The sequence below is a fragment of the Patagioenas fasciata genome, chromosome 3 (assembly GCF_037038585.1).
Source record: "Patagioenas fasciata isolate bPatFas1 chromosome 3, bPatFas1.hap1, whole genome shotgun sequence".
NCBI lineage: Eukaryota > Metazoa > Chordata > Aves > Columbiformes > Columbidae > Patagioenas > Patagioenas fasciata.
The window spans coordinates 40,256,168-40,275,033 of NC_092522.1; the positions used below are offsets into that span (position 1 = coordinate 40,256,168).

Here is an 18,866-nt window from a genome sequence, read left to right on the forward strand (position 1 = left end):
CAGAGTAATTTCTCTTTTTGAAGAAATCAAGCAGCGTTGTGGAATTACGTCTAATGTAGCCTTGGGTATTTATTCTTATTGTTGTCAACACAACATACACAAAGTCTTTTGTCCTGCCAGCTCTCTCCTCTTACATCAAGAAGACTGAACCACGTACCTGGGCCTCAAAAATTAATGTATCTTGAAAAGTTAACATAGCTTGTATAAATATATTTGATAATGTCCTCGAGCTTCCTGGTTAGATAAGACAAAGGCAAAAAAGTAGGAACAGCATGTACATTTTTTTTTTTTAAATGCTATAGCATCAGTGACCATTTGCACTTAGCTGAAATTGCAGCACTGGATCCTATAAACACACTAAATAAATAAACAGATGATTGTGTGCTGCTGAACTAATGAAGCAAGGTTTCTCATCAGGTTATATCTTGTAGTTATTTCCCTCACATCTAATAAAATGTAAGTTCTGCTTTAGCTTTTCCCATACTTGCAAATTATTTTTCTCTTGTGTGGATTCTCAGTCATGTGACAAGGGGTGAGCAACCTTCCCCATAGTGGGGGCACTAATTCAGATCTTTCTCTTTTAAAAGATTCAAATTCAAAGAAACTTGTCAGAAGTTAATTCCTCTATTGAGTTTGACTGAAACTGGCCAAAGATTCAGAAATACTGGAGAGGATGCAGGGGTATACTTACACTTGCACACACATAGAGAAATGAAAACAGTGCAGCTACAATAACTGTTCTCCTCTGGGAACTATGCCAAGCATTATATCTGTGTTTGAAGAAAACAGAAGAGATCACTGTGCTACTACCCATCTCATATTAAGTCCAATTTATTAATTTTTCATTAAGGACACCAGACAATTGTTCAGGGCAAGAGCAGCAGAAAATGTTGACAAGTCTGACAGTAAATGCTTCTCCTCCCTATGAGGTAAGATATAATTTTGTTTATTTTTATAGCAAAAGATCCAGGAGAGTTCAATACAACTTGACAGAACAGTAGGATCTCTGGCATGCTGGTTGCAGGTCTGGTCAAAGGTATTTAAGCTTTCACAATATTTGGTGATTTATTAACAATGTTTGATTATACGCTTACTAGACAACTGCTGGAGTAATAAGTACGAAATGTAACTAACACAACAAAAGTTTCTGTATTTGTTACAAGCAGTAGATTAATCTCTAGTTGGGGGGGCATTTCAGAAAGAACAGCTCACCACAAGAGAAAATTTACAGAAGAATTACAGCTAAAGAATTTTATCTTAATTGTAAAACACCAATGTCTTCCATACAGAAATGAAAACATCAGTAAATTAAGCTACAACTTGGCTAGAAATAGCATACATCCATCACAGTGTAATGGTTCTCTCACCCATTGAACACAATTGCTCAATAATAAGCTAACTTTTCTAATATGGCACAAAAATACTGTCCAAGTTCAAAATTTCCCAAAAGATCAGTTAAACTACGTGGCCTGGTTTTACCCAAATAGTGCTGTAAGGAGGCTAGTGCCTTGTGCAGGTGTGTCAGTGTTGCAGCTCTTATGTGCTGAGCTCATCCCTGAACATCTGCCTGGGGTCAGGGGTGGAGGGAGGCAGGATGTTCATAGAATCATTTCAGTTGGAAGAGACCCAAATTTCAAGTCCAACCATTAACCTAAGACTGGCACTAAACCATGTCCCTAGGAACCTCATCTATGCATCTTTTAAACACCTTCAGAGATGGTGATTCACAGGGTCTTACCACCCCAGAACTGCTGACCTGCATGAAACTTGTTGGAACCTCAGTATCTTGACATCTTTCTTCTGTCAAAATTGGCTAAAATTAAGCTACAAGTTCAGGAGCTATTATTCAGTGGAGAAAGTGTCATGGTATAGCCTAACAGAAAGACAGCACACAGACAACCTGGGGACATAAGCTTTGTCTTCTTAGGAACTAAGGATAAAAATATACCAAAAATACTAAAAATACATGAGACTAACCATTTTATAATAGATGGTGCTCTGGACCTGCATGTGTTTTAGACTTCAGGTACAAAGTTTCTTTTGAACTAGGAAAAAAAATCCACATGCAGAAGAACAGCACTTTTCTTAAAACAGTTTCAGGTTTTTAGAACAGATTTAGGCAAATTTAATTGTGCCAAATATAGGTAAATTTGTGTTTACTTCCACAGCTTGGAAAAAAGCTCTTGTGTTCTGGCAGGTTTCTACATGCATGCAATAATTCTATACTTCTGCACTGCTCTGCCTGTGTAAAATGGCCATAGCTGAAAAAAAAATAAGGAGTTTGGGACCAGACAGTGACCTGATTTTCACTGTTGCTACATGTCCAGGCAGCTGTAGGCAGCTGTAGGCAGCAGTTCTCCTGAGCCATTATTTCTAAAAACTGGCCACTTGTCTGAGGCCTGCAGTCTGAGACAGCCACTTTGGAAAACTCTCTTTGGTTTTCACATCCATAATCATTTGTTTCAGCTTTGTGCTGTGTTTGCACTCTGATTCATTCTCTTTTAAAAATCCTTTCCTGTTTTAGTTGGCTTATAGAAAGAGTTTTGGCAGATAGTATGGAGAAGAGAAAGTAAAAAGAAAGGTTCTCCAATGAATTTTTATTACTGTTCCTGAACATGTGAAATATCATCGGCATGGAGATTCATGTAGTCCTGTTCCATTTTAAAACACTGATGGATTACATAACTCACAACAATTGCTTATAGTGAAATTTCTTCTTTAAAATAATAATATTTTCTTAAAGTTTCCATAAAATTGAACATATTACCATTCTCAGTTTAAAAACCTCAAACTGAAAACATATGAGCAGATTATACTTACTTTTTTCAGAATACTGAAACTGTATTTGTTTTTCCATCTTAAATTTCTGCCTTTCCTTCAGGTTGCAGTTTGGTCTCAGGTAAGGCTAGTTTCATCCTCAGATTCTTAGTGGAGAACTAGTTAGCAGCCATAGTTATTTTAAAGGAAGTCTTGGAAGATAAATAGACATCAGACTGATTTACATTTGTTAATTTACAGTAAAACAGAAAATTCTTGAGTTCTTGGTACCTGTTTCAAGTACCTTTTTTTTTTTTTTTAACAGCATTTTGTTCACTTTTTAAAGGTAATTAGGATTTTTTTAAGAATGACGTTGTGTTCCTTTGTTTCTGAGTGATATGGCTGAGGAAAATTCCAATGGTTGAAAAGCAGTTTCTTTCTTTGCACAGATATAGCTGTTTCCTTAATGGTTTCCTTAAGCCCTCACAGAGAAGACCATGAGTTTTATGCTTTTAAATTCTGGCAGGATGTTGTGCATGTGCACCCTCCAGGAGCCTTCAGGAGGGCAAGTGGGCACAGCAGGTTGTCTGTGATGACCCTTCTTCCATTCAAGGCCAGAAATAAGAGGCATGGGAGGCAGATGCAGAAAGAGATAGTCATAAGGAGAAAGAAGAGTCTTGTGAGTATCACCGTTAAAAGTGATGTCTCAGGTGGGACACATGCCATACCTCCTGCACTCTGTTAACCACAAGTTGCTCCATGACTTTAGGCACTACAGAATGGTCTTGAGTCAAACCAGCTTTGGGCCCTTAGATGGCTAAAATGGCAATGAAGCTTTTGTGCCAGGACTGCTCCTCCTCCTGGGAACTGGGCAGGGCTTCTCCATGATTTTGCAGCTTCAGGTGTCCACTAAGACCGTGGAAATACTGTTTCTCTAGGGCCTAGAAGCAGCAAAGGTTAAATTAGAGAAAAGAAGTAGCCAACAGACTAAAGAGACACACATAAACAGGTAAATTTGCACTTGACCAGCATATTGGAGAAAAGTCTGCAGCAGGTGCTAGAGGCGCCCCCCAGCAGCACCGTCTGGTGGGATTCCCAGACCTGCGGCCCACCCGGGCTCACAGCCGGACACCGCTGGCCCGGCCCGGCCCGGCGCCCTCACTTCACAGGGCAGCGGCATTTCACCGGGTCGGCGTCTGCGGCGGAGGCCCGTCCCCCTCGATCCGGGTATCGCCGCCCTGGGGCGGCCCCACCGCCGCCACCGCCCCCTGTGCCGCGGCGGGAGAGCTGCGGGGCCGCGCAGTGCCGCGCCTGGGCCGGACCCGCTCCCGCTCCTGGACCGGCCCGCCGGTACGTAACGGGGGCGGCGCTGGGCCCGGGGCTGGTGCTGCCACCGGCGGCGCCCCCCTGCCGGGGCGGCCGGGGCTGGGGCGGGCTGCGGGACGGGCGCTCCCCCGCGGGGAGGTGACCGTGGGGCTCCGGCAGCCCTTAACGCTGTGGGGCTGGGGGGCGGCGGGACACCCTCTCCGGGCGGCACGGGCTGCGTCGAGGCCTGACAGCTGGGTTTCCACCGCTCCGCAGTTGCGGAAAATCCGATTATAGGAGTTTCTCGCGGTAAAACAAAAATAAAATCCCTAAATGCGGAGAAGTTTAAAAGTGAAGGCTGCGCACGTGCCGATGCAGAAGTGTGTGCCTCTCATGCCCCCAGCCCCCCCCCAAACCCACAACCGACTTGTTTTTGCTGTCATAGCACGTAGCCTTTTATTGCAGATTTTGCCAGAGTTGTAACTTTCTGTCTGCAGCACGCGCTGGTTATTCCAGCCTTATACTTTTGTGACTTAGAAGCGAAGTAATTTGGGTAGAATAGGAAAAGCATCTCTGACTGTTATTGTTTTCTCACAATTTTAGGAGAGTGCAGAAATGTCTCCCTGCGAAAATAAAGGACTGATACTGGGCATAATGGCAGGGACTGCTGGAATAAGCCTGATGCTGATTTGGTACCGTAAGAGCCAAAAAGCCAGTGCAGCTATGCATATACCTGCGTTCCTAGATGTAGGTAACAGGCTTAATTCTGTGGGCTTGCAAAATGAAGCTCCTAATGAGCAAGGAGTAGTAATGGTTTTACATGGAAGGCAACTGCAGATACTAGAAAAACTGAATGGCTTGCTAGTAAGTGTGGATGAACTGAAGAGAGAGGTGAAATTTCTGAAAGAAGCAATTCCAAAGCTTGAAGAGCTTGTTCGAAATGAGCTTCAAGGGAAGGGAGATGTTCAGAGAGTTAGCCCGTCACACAGAGCAACGAAGCGGAGAAAACCTGAGACAGCTTCTGGTGCAACAGAAACTACCAGCTCGGAGGAGGCCGAAAGTGAAGGAGGGTGAGTCAATAGTTTGTATATACTACAGTACACATACAATGCAAGTTGCATCGTTACCTATGTGAAACTTTGTATCGTAAACAGGAGCCCTTTTAAAGCTTTATGTATCTTTTATGTCTCTCTATATTCAGAGGGGAAAAAATAAGATTCAGATTAGTAATTTTTATACCAGAGGAAACTCTAGGTTACTATCTCTGAATTTGCAGTACAGCTGAACTTGGGTCAACATCAAGTGTAACAGATTTTAAGGGTGCGTTTGGTAACAATCTGATACAGTATTGCTACATAGCTGTGCAAAGAGAGGCAAAGTTCACAATGATGGTGTGATTTTAAAAGTGTTTCTAGTAAGAAAGTACTCTTGTGTCTGTAACAAAGTTTGTCCAAACTGTATGAATGCTCTTAGGCTTTTTGTGATATTTGTCTTCTGTGGACCTTAAAGATGAATAATTACAGTGTTCTGCATAAAGGTGTTACATGCTATGAAAGCTATGTCCAAATGCAACACGTGTACAAATGGTGGTATGTTTATGTGTATTTGCTGTTGTAGACACTTTCTGGTGGCTTAAAAAGTAATCGTGCGGAATTTAGGGTGCTGACTCAGTGGCAGAGAAGGTTCCTTGTTTTGAGCACATCTTGTAGTCCCATTCTGGTTAATGGGATCTTTTATATGTGTGACCTGAGGAACGTGCTGAAGGATCAGATGTACCTGGAGTCCAGGATAGGGACTATAGTTTTATCTCTTCATATGTTACCTAATTTACCTTCCAGTAGTAATGTAATAATGGCAATGACATTGCTCTCCTATAATTTCCACATTGTTTTGATATAATCAGATTTAGATATTTACATGGAATTTAATAAGGATATGTTTATAGTACTGAGTTTTTTGTACCATTTTCTCAGTGTGTTATACACATCTGTGTAGGCACCCTTATGTCCATGATTTGCCTATCTTAAGTAATTTTTTTTCTTTAATATTTCTGTAATATTCTGAAGACAGCAACATGCTTCATATAATAATTAATGGAATTCTGGTTTTTTAAGAGTTCCTCCAAATTTATGTTCAGTTAATGGGGCAGAATTTCTTGTTACATCCCAGCCCACATGCTTCACAAGTCTTACATTTCGGTACTGTGTTTTGAGACCTGACAGTTCTATTATGAACCACTTATTTATTTTAACTATTCAATATTGGCAGGGATATTCAAAGATGTTTCCTGTTCATATCATGTAGAAACATTTAAGTTCTATTAGTTTCTTAGATTGTTTTAGTCATTAGTTGATTTGCAGAGGCCTTTATGCATGAAATATTTGGAGATGTAGATAAGGCTAAAGGACCAGTTTATGAATAATCAGGTTCACAGATTATATAGGGGCTATTCCACACCCAACATTGGAGAAGATCACATTTTCTGGTCAGGAGAGATGCATTACAGTTTGGGAACTAGCCAAGGAAACTTGTCTGTTCAGGTTCCTCTGTATGATGAAGATGATGATAAGATGATCCAATACAAGTGATTATAGTGTGCAAGAGATTTGATTGTGTCCTTAAGAAAGGTCTTCTCCGACAAGTATTTGTATGCAGTCAGAAGGAAGGAAGATAATTCAAGGTTATAGACAGTGTTAGTTATTTGGATATGTGTTTCTTCCATGCTGTTTTTAATCCCCTTTGAAAAGAAGTGGTTTTTTTCCTTGTATTTGTGCCTCTTTTGGATATCTTATCTAAATTTAATACAATTTTGTTTCATTTAAGTAATTTTCTTTTTGTATTGTTTTTCTTCCTCTTGCAAGTGGAAATAGGTTGTTAATCCTAATGTGTGTACGGTTGCAATGTATATAGCTTTTTCTGAGGTCTTACAGAATTTTATGACGGTGATGCTTGTTCTATTAGAGTTTGCCAGTAGAGACAATAACAACACAGGTATTTTTTCCAGTTAATGTGCATCACAACTTCATGTGCTGTAGGTCTAACACCATGTGCATTATTTTATGCTGTTACTGGCAAAATCATGGAGAAGATTGTTCTGGGAGTTATTGAAAAACATCTGAATGACAGCACAGTCATTGGTCACAGCCAGCACGGGTTCATGAGGGGAAAGTCTTGCCTAACCAATGTAATTTCTTTCTGCAACAAGGTTACCCAGCTAGTTGACCAAGGGAAGCCTGTCAATGTGATCTTTTTGGATTTCAGTAAAGCCTTTGTTACTGTCTCTCACAGTATCCTCCTGGACAAGATTTCCAGCATACAGCTGAGTAAACACACAGTGCAGTGGGTGAGCATTTGGCTGATGGTTTGGGCTCAAAGGGTTCTAGTAAATGGGGTTATGTTGGGATGTCAACCAGTCACTAGTGGGGTCCCACAGGGATCCATCTTAGGGCCAGTGCTCTTCAATGTCTTTATAAATGGCAACCTTACTAAGCAAGCCCTCAAGTCCTCAGTCTAAGTCAATGACACAAAACTGGGGGGAGCTGTCGACACTCTCAAGGGCAGAGAGGCCCTGCAGAGAGATCTGGACAAATTGGAGAACTGGGCAATCACCAACTGCATGAAGCAAGTGCTGTATTTTGCACCTGGGACGTGGCAACCCTGGCTGTACATACAGACTGGGGAATGAGAGGCTGGAGAGCAGCTTCGTGGAGAAGGATCTGGGGGTTCTGGTCGGTGGCAAGTTGAACATGAGCCAGCAGTTGTGCCCTGGCAGCCAAGAGGGCCAACTGTGTCCTGGGGTGCATCAAGCACAGCATTGCCAGCCAGGTGAGGGAGGTGATTGTCCTGCTCTGCTCCGCACTGGTGCAGCCTCACCTGGAGCACTGTGTGCAGTGCTGGGCACCACAGGATAAAAAAGATATTAAGCTACTAGAAAGTGTCTAGAAGAGGGCTACGAAGTTGGCGAAGGGTTTGGAGAGGAAGCCATATGAGGAGTGGCTAAAGTCACTTGGTTTGTTCAGCCTGGAGTATTTTTGTTATCTAGAAGTTAGGATTTTGCTTGTGTTAAGCACTTCTGGTTTTAACTGACAAATGGGTAGATGCTGGGAATTGACAGATAAAGTAATCTCAGGAGTTTTATGGAATTGTTCTGGATGGCTGCATTGGTTTTAGATTTATAAACTTATTTCAGAAAAACATTTAATACTATCTGTTTTTTTCCATAAAATATTTGAAACTGCAATTCTCTGATATGTTCCTCACTGCTTTGATCTACTCTGGTCATATTCTCAATGTCACTGTTGGTATTCAGCCTTGGGAAGAGAACCTTTCTGTTTTGCCTTTCAAAAATTATGTATGTCTGTAAGTGGAAAAATATCACATGTTTTTTAATAAATGAGTTGTATTTTTTCATTATAACAGCCTGAATGGAAGGCACATTGAATGGATTAGACATTGAATGCTAAAGAGCCTATGGTTTCTAGTCTGGGCTTTTCTGTATTCTGTTCTTAATAGTTTGTTTCAGTTTCCATCATTTACTAGTGAAAACCTCAATCTTTAACATTTCAGAATGTGTAACAAGCACTCATTCATTTACAAATACAATAAATTGTGTCTAGATGATCACCTGGGATGGTGAGTGTCAGCTGATTCTCCTCTTTGTGATTTTAAAGCTGTTTCCTCCGTGATACAGCAGTGATGAACCATTGACATTGGGGTCATGTTTGGCACCAGTCTTCATCTGGCCTGGCATCCAAACTTTGCAAATTACATTTAGCATCAGTCACCAGAAAGATTTACTACAGTAAATGCGTTTCTTACAGATGTTTTATTTAGAATTTTTACTTGAAATAGTTTAAATATTCGGCAGGAAGAAACATTTCTCTTGCCTGCTTCTGAATATCACTTCACTTACCATTTCTTCATATATTTTTGCTGCCCATTTCTTTTCAATGCAACCATCAGTTGACCTAAGAATCTGATTTGTCAAACGTTTCCTCAAAGACCGCTTGTCATTACTGATGGATATGCACTCTGCACTCTCCAGATCAATTTGTGACATAAAATTACCTTTCTACTGAATTAGCTGGAGCAGATGAGGCCGTGTTTGTGTCAGCTTGTGATTTTTTTAAGTTGGCAGGGAGACAAGAGGTGATATTTGATCTGAGTAAAAGCTGAAGTGTTGTGAATAGGTGATACCAGCAAAACACGTTTATACAACAGTGGTGTTTTATACCTTGTAGCTCAGTTTTTTCTTAATGCAGTACTAGGTACCTGGACTTACTGAACAGCTCAACCACACTGGGGTGAGTGTCCAGCACAGTTCCCATTTGTTCTTTGAACTTTGAACAGTCCTTTGTGATCTAGCTGAGTCCTGTTGATTGATCATTGCTCCTCACTTTCTTACCGACTGTGCTTCTCTTTTAAGTAAATTCCCTTGGTAATAAGCAAGAAAACAAATTGGCACTGACTATAGACATTTGTGAAGTTCTTCCATTTTATCAAATATTGGTCAATGTGCTTGTCAAGTGTAAATACTCACTTTTCTGTTTATCATCTGATAAAACCTCATGCACAGAACTACCAGGTAAAATCGCAGATGTCAGTATTGTTATAGGAAATATTTGTAAAACAAACCATAGTAACTCTTCCTAGTTTTTTGTTAATTTTCCTATTGGGTTAGTATCATTGGTCCTTAGACTCTTGGAGTTTTTAAACTGCATTAAAAAGAATCTCCATTCTGTTTGTGTTAGTACTGTGTTTGTGTTTTGGTGTTTTATTTGTTTAGTTTTGTTTGGTTTAATTTTTTGTTTTGTGTTTGTCTGTTGTGGGTTTTTTATAATATTGCTCTTCATAACATGCTTTTTTAGTAGATGAGTAAGCCTACTAGCTGCTTTGTTGAAGTCAGTTATCAAGCTCTTATTGCAGTTTGATATCAGTAATATTGTTACACTCATATTTTGTACTTCAGTAGATGGAAGGACTTCCTATCTTGTAATAAAACTTGTTTCAGTTCAAAGTGTTAAAGTACAGCTTACCTGTGTTGTTAAGAAAAATCCTAGCTGTTTAGTGTTTAACAGTCTATATTGACTTCTTAACATCATGTTTCATGCTTAAAACATTGCAGCTATGATAAGGATAGAACAGAGAGCTAATAAGAAAATGAGTGTCCTCAGAAACAAAACAGAAAAACATTATTTATGCTTAGCTTGCCACAATGTTTGAAGTGGTACTTAGTGTTTTATACTTGATTAAAATACCTTGCTGTCATTTTACCCCATGACTCGTGAGCAGTGTAGGAGCTTGACTGGGGTGCATGACTAGTGAAGTGGGAACTCATCACCAATAACTCTTGAAGCCTTTGGCTGTCACCTTGTTGCTTTTACTGTGGAAAATGATGGGAAGCAGCAATGTCAGTTCTGGAGCCAAAAAAGAAGATACAAAGAAGAGAGCATCCTCTGAAGGCACCAAGACATTACTTTTCTGAGGAAAGCAAGGAAAAGTTTAGAAGAATGCTGATGCATGTCAGGGTAACTAGCATGCCCGTTCCTAAACACTAACAATTGTTGGTACTCCCTTGGACATTTTGGTATCAGGACATTTAATTTCTCGCCTTCCAATGAAAAGCACTATTCACTTCAAATGAAAAGTGGAGAAGATTTTAAACATTTTGTTTCTTTTATCTGAGAATAGCATTCTTCTCTGTTGGTTGCGTAGAAACTACTGCACCTTAGTGAAGCTCATTGTCTTCTCATCTATGTCAGCAGGTGCAGGGCTGTGTGGTTTGTTACAGTCCCTAGGAATTACTGGCATTACCTTATTTAGGGTGGTAATTACACAAACCTTCAATTCATGTCTTTTAACTGGGTGTGGGGGGGCATCCAAACCATGTGAAGAAAGGTACTTTCCAAACATACTTCACATCACAGGATTTCATATTGGAGCTAAAAGACCGTCCCACTCCCCCCCCAATCCCTTTCACTTTTACTCAAGTTAGCACTCTCACAAATGCAGCCTGTGTGTGATGTAACTCTGCACCCACTTCAAAATAACTATGGAAGAACAAGATGGTCTGTTTCCAAAGATGCTTCAGAAAACCAAAATAAATGTTTGGTGACTTACAGAAAAAGATTCTGCAGGATAGAACATAGGATGTGTCATCAACTTCAGCATCATCAAGATTATGTAAAAGAGATCTCTAGGAATCTGTGAAGTTTCCCATCTCTGCTCTATGTTGTTTTTCAGTTTTAACATGTACACATGGTTTATTTATATATTGTTTTATCCAAACACATTTTTGACCCTTCTTTCCCATATTACCGGGTTAATTTTGCAGTGAAACTGTCATACCACATCTAGCACTTCTGTAGCTTGATAAGCAGTTGTAGTTGTTCGTTTACAGGCTGTAAGTGTATCTGCTCATGTTTTAGTTCTGATCACTTCTGAAAGCAAACTATTGAAAATGGAATATTTAAAAGCCATGATTATTAACTTCCATTTATATTGCTAACATTCTGTACTGATTACATTTCTGGAAAAAAATGTATATATTTTGACTGTCGTGGCCTACTTTGATTATTCGGTTGCTTAATGTATATAGTACAGTTCATACTTTCTCTCCACAGTTACCATTTTAAAAAATCTCTGAACCTGGCAGCTAATACTTCTACATTATTATTTCTCATCAGAACAATATTTTCAGCAATGGAAATGCAGAAGAATAGGCTTTTCTTTCAATTTTTAGTACATAAGCAAAAAGCTGCTTTTTAAAACTATTGTCATTTGGCTGCTCCTCTATGAAACTGGAGGACCCTAATGTATGCTCAGCACTTTGGACAGTGAGGCCACCTGCTTATCTCTGCATGGTATTTATGACTTTTGTAGATATTTCTTTGTCCTTGATTGCCTTGTGCTGAGTACTTGTGCACTAAGCATAATAAATTAATATAAGTTTTTTTTCCTGTTTTCAGATATTCTGACCTTCAGAGTGTTCAAAAGAAATAAGTAAAGGAATTTATAACAGTGGTGGTGTTGTTTATGCCTAGATCCAAAAGTGTTTAACAAAGCATGTAGAAGTGATTCTTATAGTACTATAGGTTTTGGTTAGCAAGCTCATTCCTATTTCAAAAATTAGGGAAATTGAGTTAAAGAGTTGAAGAGGCCTATTTGGGGTTAGAGAGCATGTCTTAATACACATTAATGATTTAAGGTGTTCTGCATCTGAAACACAAGAATACGTGTGTTTCTAATATGTATCTGCATTTTTTTAAATGCAGTATTAGGCAGCAGGACAGTGTAATTACTTGCCTGTTATGTTTGGAATATGACTGTGCTGTCCCTTTGAAGATGAAGGTTTTGTAATAATAATCATCATCTTGATACCATGAATAAAAACTCCTTTAATGTTGGACAACTGGAAGAAATTGTGCTCCAGGCTTTTTTGTGTTTGAATTTAACAATGCCTTACCGCTATTTTTAGAATAGTCATTGTTTTCTGTGATTTTAGTTATCTTACAGCTCATACTGATTCTGAAGGAGACTCCGAGGAAGAAAAGGGATGTATGAGATCGCCCGATGCCATTGTGAAAACGGAAGAAGGACAAGAGTTATTTAATCTTTTACAGCAGGTGGACAATTTGCACAAGGGTTCAGAGGATGATAAGAAGGAGGGCTTCAGACTTCTACTTGAGAAAGATGAAAAGGTATTAATGGGTAAATTTAATATTAGGTTCCTGTTAATTTATGATTTGTGTTGCTTTTGAGAACTTCCTTAATCCAAGCATTAAAATGTAGACAGGAATGGAAGATGAAATTTCCTGCATATTTTTAAAATACAGTGAAAAAGAAATATTTCAAGGTAATGCTAATATTTGTGTTTGGTATGCATAGAAGTTTTATTATTTTCTATCCCATCCAGTCTCAGTAACTTTAAGGCTTTGTTTGATGTATCCTGTTTCCCTGAAAATAAGACCTAGCTCAAAAATAAGCCCTAGTGTGATTTTTCAGGATTTTTGAGGATGTTCAAAATATAAGCCCTACTCCAAAAATAAGCCCTAGTTACAGTTCATAACAAAAAGTCAATTTAAATAGTGTCTGGAGAGCTATACATGTAAAAAAATACACATCTTTTGGAGCAAAAATTTATTTAAAACCCTGTCTTAATTGTTGGGGGAAACAGAGTATGTATTTTTGCATGCGACAAAGAAAGATCATGGGCTTTTTTCTATGTAAATGTTACTTTTGCTGGTTTTAGAATGGTTTGTGTGAGAAAGTCCTGTGGAATTAAGTATTATAGTAACCAGACCAAGTGTCTTCAAGAAATCAAACTGTGAGCCTGTGGTCTGCTTATACTTTTCTGGTATACTTAATGTGAATTTTTCCTTTGGCTTTACTGTGCATGTATGTAATTCCAAATAAAATTTCCAAGTGATTTGATTTGCAGTGCTTAATTCAGTGTATCAGTTTCTTCTGATTTGATAAACAATACTTCTGATTATAATTTCATTCACATATTGAAATACCCAGGAAGGTAGATGAGATACTGAGTAAATGTGGTGCTTATGGCATATCTAAAGAAAGTATATATCACCTCTTTCAGGGATCTGTTTTGCTTTACTGGATTACCTTTTTAATTTTTATAATGAAAGAATTTAGAAACTGAATTATGAAATAAAATCTCTTCAGACAGCCCAGGGTGTTTCCAAAAGCTGTCTTCTCTTTTGGTCATGTAAACTTGGTCATCTGGTTCTCACATAAACTAAAAGTAGTATGGAAAGATGCAAAATAAACAAAGACTTATGGCATGTTCTGATAAACTCCTTAAAGTGTTATGAAAGGAAATTGTTTAAATCACATTCTGATCAGTTTAATTACCCAGCTGTCCTCTAATTTCAGTATGAAAACTGTGCGGACTTTCTTTGGAGACTTGCACGCGCTTATGGAGATCTCTTTGAGATGACTACTGATGCTGAGGAGAAGAGGAAATATGCTTCTGATGGTAAGCAGAGGAAAAAATGTTTATATAAAATGCCATCTGAATGTAGTGAGACATGCTTTGAAATTTGTTTAAGTTTTCTAATCCAAGGAATTTCCAATACAATGAATGGGAGCATTTGTACTTTAATAATAATGTTTTGCATGTTAAACTGCCACAGTATACAACTTCATTCTTTCCTCACTGGAGAGATCCAAAATTGGCAAAGACGTAGTATTGTGGGTCACAGTTGAGGGCTATTGACACTGAATGGTGCCTTAAAATACCGTATTTTATTGACAATCAGATAGATCCAGAATGTGAAAAAAAGACAGATGCTCCTTTGAGGGAGCTAGAGGAATAAATAAATACCAAGGCGAAGTCAAGGTTTGTTTTTCTGCTTTTCTGTGGGAAAGGAGTGCTCCTGCATATCAGTAGCCACTTTTGTGATGATGGTGGGGATGAAACTTTGTGAATCTGGAAGAAACTGTTGACCAGAAACAGAAGTAATATGTGGCAATTGATCTTGCTTCCAGGAATCTCTCCCCATGTGTCCTGTCTGACAGCTTAACCTCAACAAGGTTCTGACTTTCTTCTTCACAGCACTTTGTTACTTTTAAAAGCATTGCCTTTTCTTTCACTATCTGGATGCATATTGGCTAGTGGTACAGTTTAAATTGCCCTATGTTTTTTGGGGATTTCTTCTCTTTATTACAATAAAACCTTAATCTTTTCTACCGGTGTCACTCTCCTTCAGTCAACACACTGTTCTTACAATAATCCTTTTTGCCTGTAGCTGGGAATATCTCTCTTTCCTTTGTTTCTCCATTGCCTGTCCCTTTTCACCAAATTCAGGTTTTATAAGTGTATTCCAAGTTCAGGTTATTTTGTCTTTTGTGACTCTTTTCCCGTTCTCTACTTTTTGTTCTGTCAGCAATGAGAGCATCACTGACAAAGCAGTTTTGACTGCCCTTTATCATCCTAAAGGCAGTGTTGTGCCTTTGTTCTGTCATTACATATTCCATAGCCAACCTCAGCTTGTCCAAGGTCCTTGTCCCTCTCTGTTTGTCATCTAAATACTCATGAAGTATGTCTTAACTACTTAATTGATACAGTCTTTGCTTTAGTAGACCTTGACATCTTTGTATGGAAGTCACCCAGAGCAGTGAGGATTATGCCACAAGCTAAATTACAACAGTAAACTGTTGTTGGATCCTTTGCCAGTGACTACATGTAGCCTCAACCAGTAAAAGACAATGGCATAGTGGAAGACAGGGAGAGATGAAGAACGATGAAATGAAATTGGGTTTAGGTGTTGAGTAAGCAGCCCAGTTTGGCAATTCTCATGAAGTGGTGGGTGGCAGCAGCAGCCTTTTTCATCTCAGTTTTTATAAGTCATGCAGAGGGGTTGAGACTGCGGGGGAGCTGGCAACAGTTTCTTGGGTTTTTTTCATTCCACTAGGTTGGAGGACTGTGTGTGCTGTTCTTTGTTTTTATGAAGTTAGCTTGCAGTACAGAAATGTCAGTGTGGCTTAATTGGTTGCAGCTGAGGCTTTGCAAACAGCAAGCATCTCATCTGAACTTCTTACTGGGAGCATGGGTTTGATCAAATCACCTACTGTCATCTTTTTTCAGTTAAAAGTGGAACTTAATGGAAGTCTTTGTGCTGGAAAGGAACGTCAACTAGTTCTTTCCTCTACCCAAAGCAGGAAACAACTTTGCTGGTTCTTCTGGCAGGTGCTTCTCCAACATGTCTTGCAGACAACACGGTCTCCTTTGGCAGTTCAGTCCAGTCCTTTAGCTGCTTCTGAATTTGATTTTAAGAGAAAATACTAAAATTGCACCCATATATACTTATGCATATATTTATATATGTATGTATGGGTATGTAAATGGTATAAAGCCAGGATGCTATATTGCCCATCTAAATGTTTACAAGAGAAAGAAGCAATTTCTTCTTTGCAGCTAGAGGATATCAGATTGCTTTATCCTTGGGAGTTTACGAAAATGTGGAAGAGTACAATAAATCCTTTCATATATTGTATTCCATTTACAGGGAAGATTAAAGCTGAAAAGGCTGTTCAGCTGGATGCCAGGAGTGCTGAGAGTCATCAGTGGTAAGTTTGAGAAAGTGTGCATTTTTGGATTGTTATATGTGTTTATTAAATCCAACAAAAAAAACTAGCTGTCTTTGGCATTGAGTAGTGCCCAGAACAAGTAACATCATGCTGCAGTTTCACATCAATTTCATAAATATCTTCCTCGTTTTATGGAACTCAATTATCATCAGTTGCAGCTAAAAATTACATTGAAATATTCTGTGAAACGTTTACTATAGCATGTGAAACAACTCAATAACCAAACTTCAGTACATACCATGAAATGCAGAAGGAAGTATTTGCGTAAAGCAGTATATTATTGCTCAGAGAAGTCATAGCTTTCCATTTACCTTCTCTTTCAAGACTTTGCAAAATAATGTCATTTGGCCTCGTATTTTGTCCTTTCTTCTACTTGTAATAATCTAAATTCTAGTAATTAAAAATACACAAGGAGAGGACTACGGAAGTTTCAATTAACTTCTCAGTTTTTGTTTTATTGTATCATTTTCCTCAAAGCTTGGCACTTAAATTAATTTTGTAGACCTTGCCAGTGCTAACAAACTCTTTGCAAATGTTAATATTTTTTATCAAATCAGTGTTGACAGGTAAAAGATAATTCTGCTAAATTCTAGCTGATAGTTCCTCAGCTTAATATTTTATTCATCAATTTTACTGAGCTCCTGATTCCTTTTCTAATATTAGAAGCTTTTCCTTTCCATTTTTGTTTCTATATTCTTCATTAATTTTGTCATTACACATGTAGGGTGGGATTTCGCTCAACTTTTACATGTCTAAACCAAATCTTATTATATGAGTCTCCCTTCACAAATTAAAAAGAAGTAGCCACTTCTGGAATGCAGTTCATCCGAGTCCATTTTGCCCATCTGCATTAGAGTGAGATGAACTTCTTCTGAGGTTCATTTGACAGCATTTCCCTGGCCAATAAAGAGAGCACATGTCAGCTAGCTCAGGTTTAGATGCTTGATTAGGCACAGATGTTTCCATTTAATTAGGTGACACTCTGGCTTGGCCTCTCTCTCCTGAACTTCAAAGATGGCTATGTTATTGCCCCACCCTGTGTTCCTGTGCGCATTGCCATGTTTCTATGATTCTTTTTTTCCTTCTGTTTATAATAACTAGTGATCCAAATGCCTGCTTTGTAACAACAAGGTGCTGGAAGTGGTGTGCTGTGGGAATTTTGACTAGAATTCACTGTCATGGACAGATTTACGTTTGCTCTTTCTTATGTCTTGGAAGCAATGGTGATACCTGCCTGAAGGTGAAGCCTAGGCCACAGGTGGCCATAATGTGGTAGTTGAAGACAGGAGCCTTTGCTTTTGGCCTTAACCTGGCTGCTGGTTAATTCCTATCAGCTCGAGGTTGCCCCTGTGGCAGTGAAAGTAACAGAAAAGGATCCTCTGAGCATCACTCCTCAGAACAAGGTGATTTGAAACCCATATAGCTTGAATACCTGCTGAAAGCAATTTGCAGCCATTTCTGCTGTTTGCCTGACCAAAGCCATGGTCGGTTCTTCAGGCTAATGCTGGTGTACCCCTCTCAGCTAGAGCTATGTGTATAAACAACCACAAAATCACATGCAAAGCAAAAGTCCTGCCCCTCCCTCTCTTCCTCCTCAGTCCACCAGACTGATGAAATCTCCTAGTATGAATACAACTTTACTGACAGAATCTATGCTGATAAAAGCTTACATGCTGTTCAGGGAGATGTAGGTGGTCCGCTGGACTTCAGATGTGAGATCCTGTACTGACAGGCACATCTAGCAAGGGAGGAATTATGAGTGTAAGGAGACACGTTCCACAGGTTACCTCAAAAAGCCAATTTGAGATGTTTAAAAAGAAAATCTAATGCTTTGTAAGTTACTGCTTGTTGTAACAGGCAATGGATTTCTGTATGGTTTACAGTTTTCATCCTTTTTGTGTCTGGGTTGCAAATGAACGTGAAGGTTTTATCAGTTACTGTGGAACTGATAGATTTTTAGTTATGTAGATGTATACCACAGATTTGAAAAGTTTGGTATAATATTTTTTTCTGAAGATTTTATCTGCTTGTTTTTTTTTCTGAACTCTTTCTGACTTAATGCATAATTTTTGAAGTGTTATGCCTCATACTGGTTATGCCGCTCTGAGGCTCTGAATTCTGGGCTAAATGGACTTCCATGCTCCAGACAGACATTTGTATGTTTTTGTGTAGCCTGCCAACTGTTGTTCAGTCTGTGGTTCCAGCAGATCCTTTTCTACTGTGCTGCTGCTTCACCAGATGGACTTGTTTTGTAACTGCGCATTTCTTTGTTTCCTCCTTGGTAGAGTACTTTGTACACATTTCATTGATTTAATGTGTATTTCAGACCATATCTTGGGTTTATTGAGTCCATTTAGGTTTGTAAGTACTTACATCCCCTCCTAGATGACCATTTTACTTTTGAAGTGTTTTGTTTTTTAAAATACTTGACTTAATGAAATTACTGGGAGATAATGGACCCAGCACAAATGTTTGTGGAACACCTGTAATGATGCTCAGGTTCATTTGAACCTGATTCTGCAACCATCTCTACAAGTGATTTAATCTGAACTATATTTCCATGGTTATATTTTTATGAACATCTGGTAGGAAGAAGTCAAAGGCCACATAAAGTTCAAGCTATATCCTGTTTGTTGCATTCCTCTAATATTCTAGACTTGTTTATGTTGTCAAACATGAAAAATATTTTTGTTTGA

The 18,866-nt window shown here is 38.9% G+C and overlaps 1 protein-coding gene and 1 long non-coding RNA gene across 2 annotated transcripts in view; one reads left to right on the forward strand and one right to left on the reverse strand.

The window, feature by feature from the left end:
• Window positions 1–815: 815 nt before the first annotated feature.
• On the reverse strand, window positions 816–4,043 carry LOC139827553 (uncharacterized). The gene is made up of 2 exons (XR_011738290.1): window positions 3,784–4,043; window positions 816–3,698 (listed from the first exon to the last, which is right to left on the reverse strand). It is a non-coding gene; the product is annotated as an uncharacterized lncRNA (long non-coding RNA).
• The window catches only part of RMDN2 (regulator of microtubule dynamics 2), a 48,940-nt gene continuing 34,079 nt past the window's right edge, over window positions 4,006–18,866 (forward strand). Inside the window, exons 1-5 of the mRNA XM_065835795.2 lie at window positions 4,006–4,107; window positions 4,666–5,132; window positions 12,566–12,761; window positions 13,954–14,056; window positions 16,089–16,149. Of these exons, the coding sequence (XP_065691867.1) occupies window positions 4,678–5,132; window positions 12,566–12,761; window positions 13,954–14,056; window positions 16,089–16,149 (815 nt within the window). The 5' untranslated portion in view covers window positions 4,006–4,107; window positions 4,666–4,677. The remainder of the gene's footprint in view (window positions 4,108–4,665; window positions 5,133–12,565; window positions 12,762–13,953; window positions 14,057–16,088; window positions 16,150–18,866) is intronic.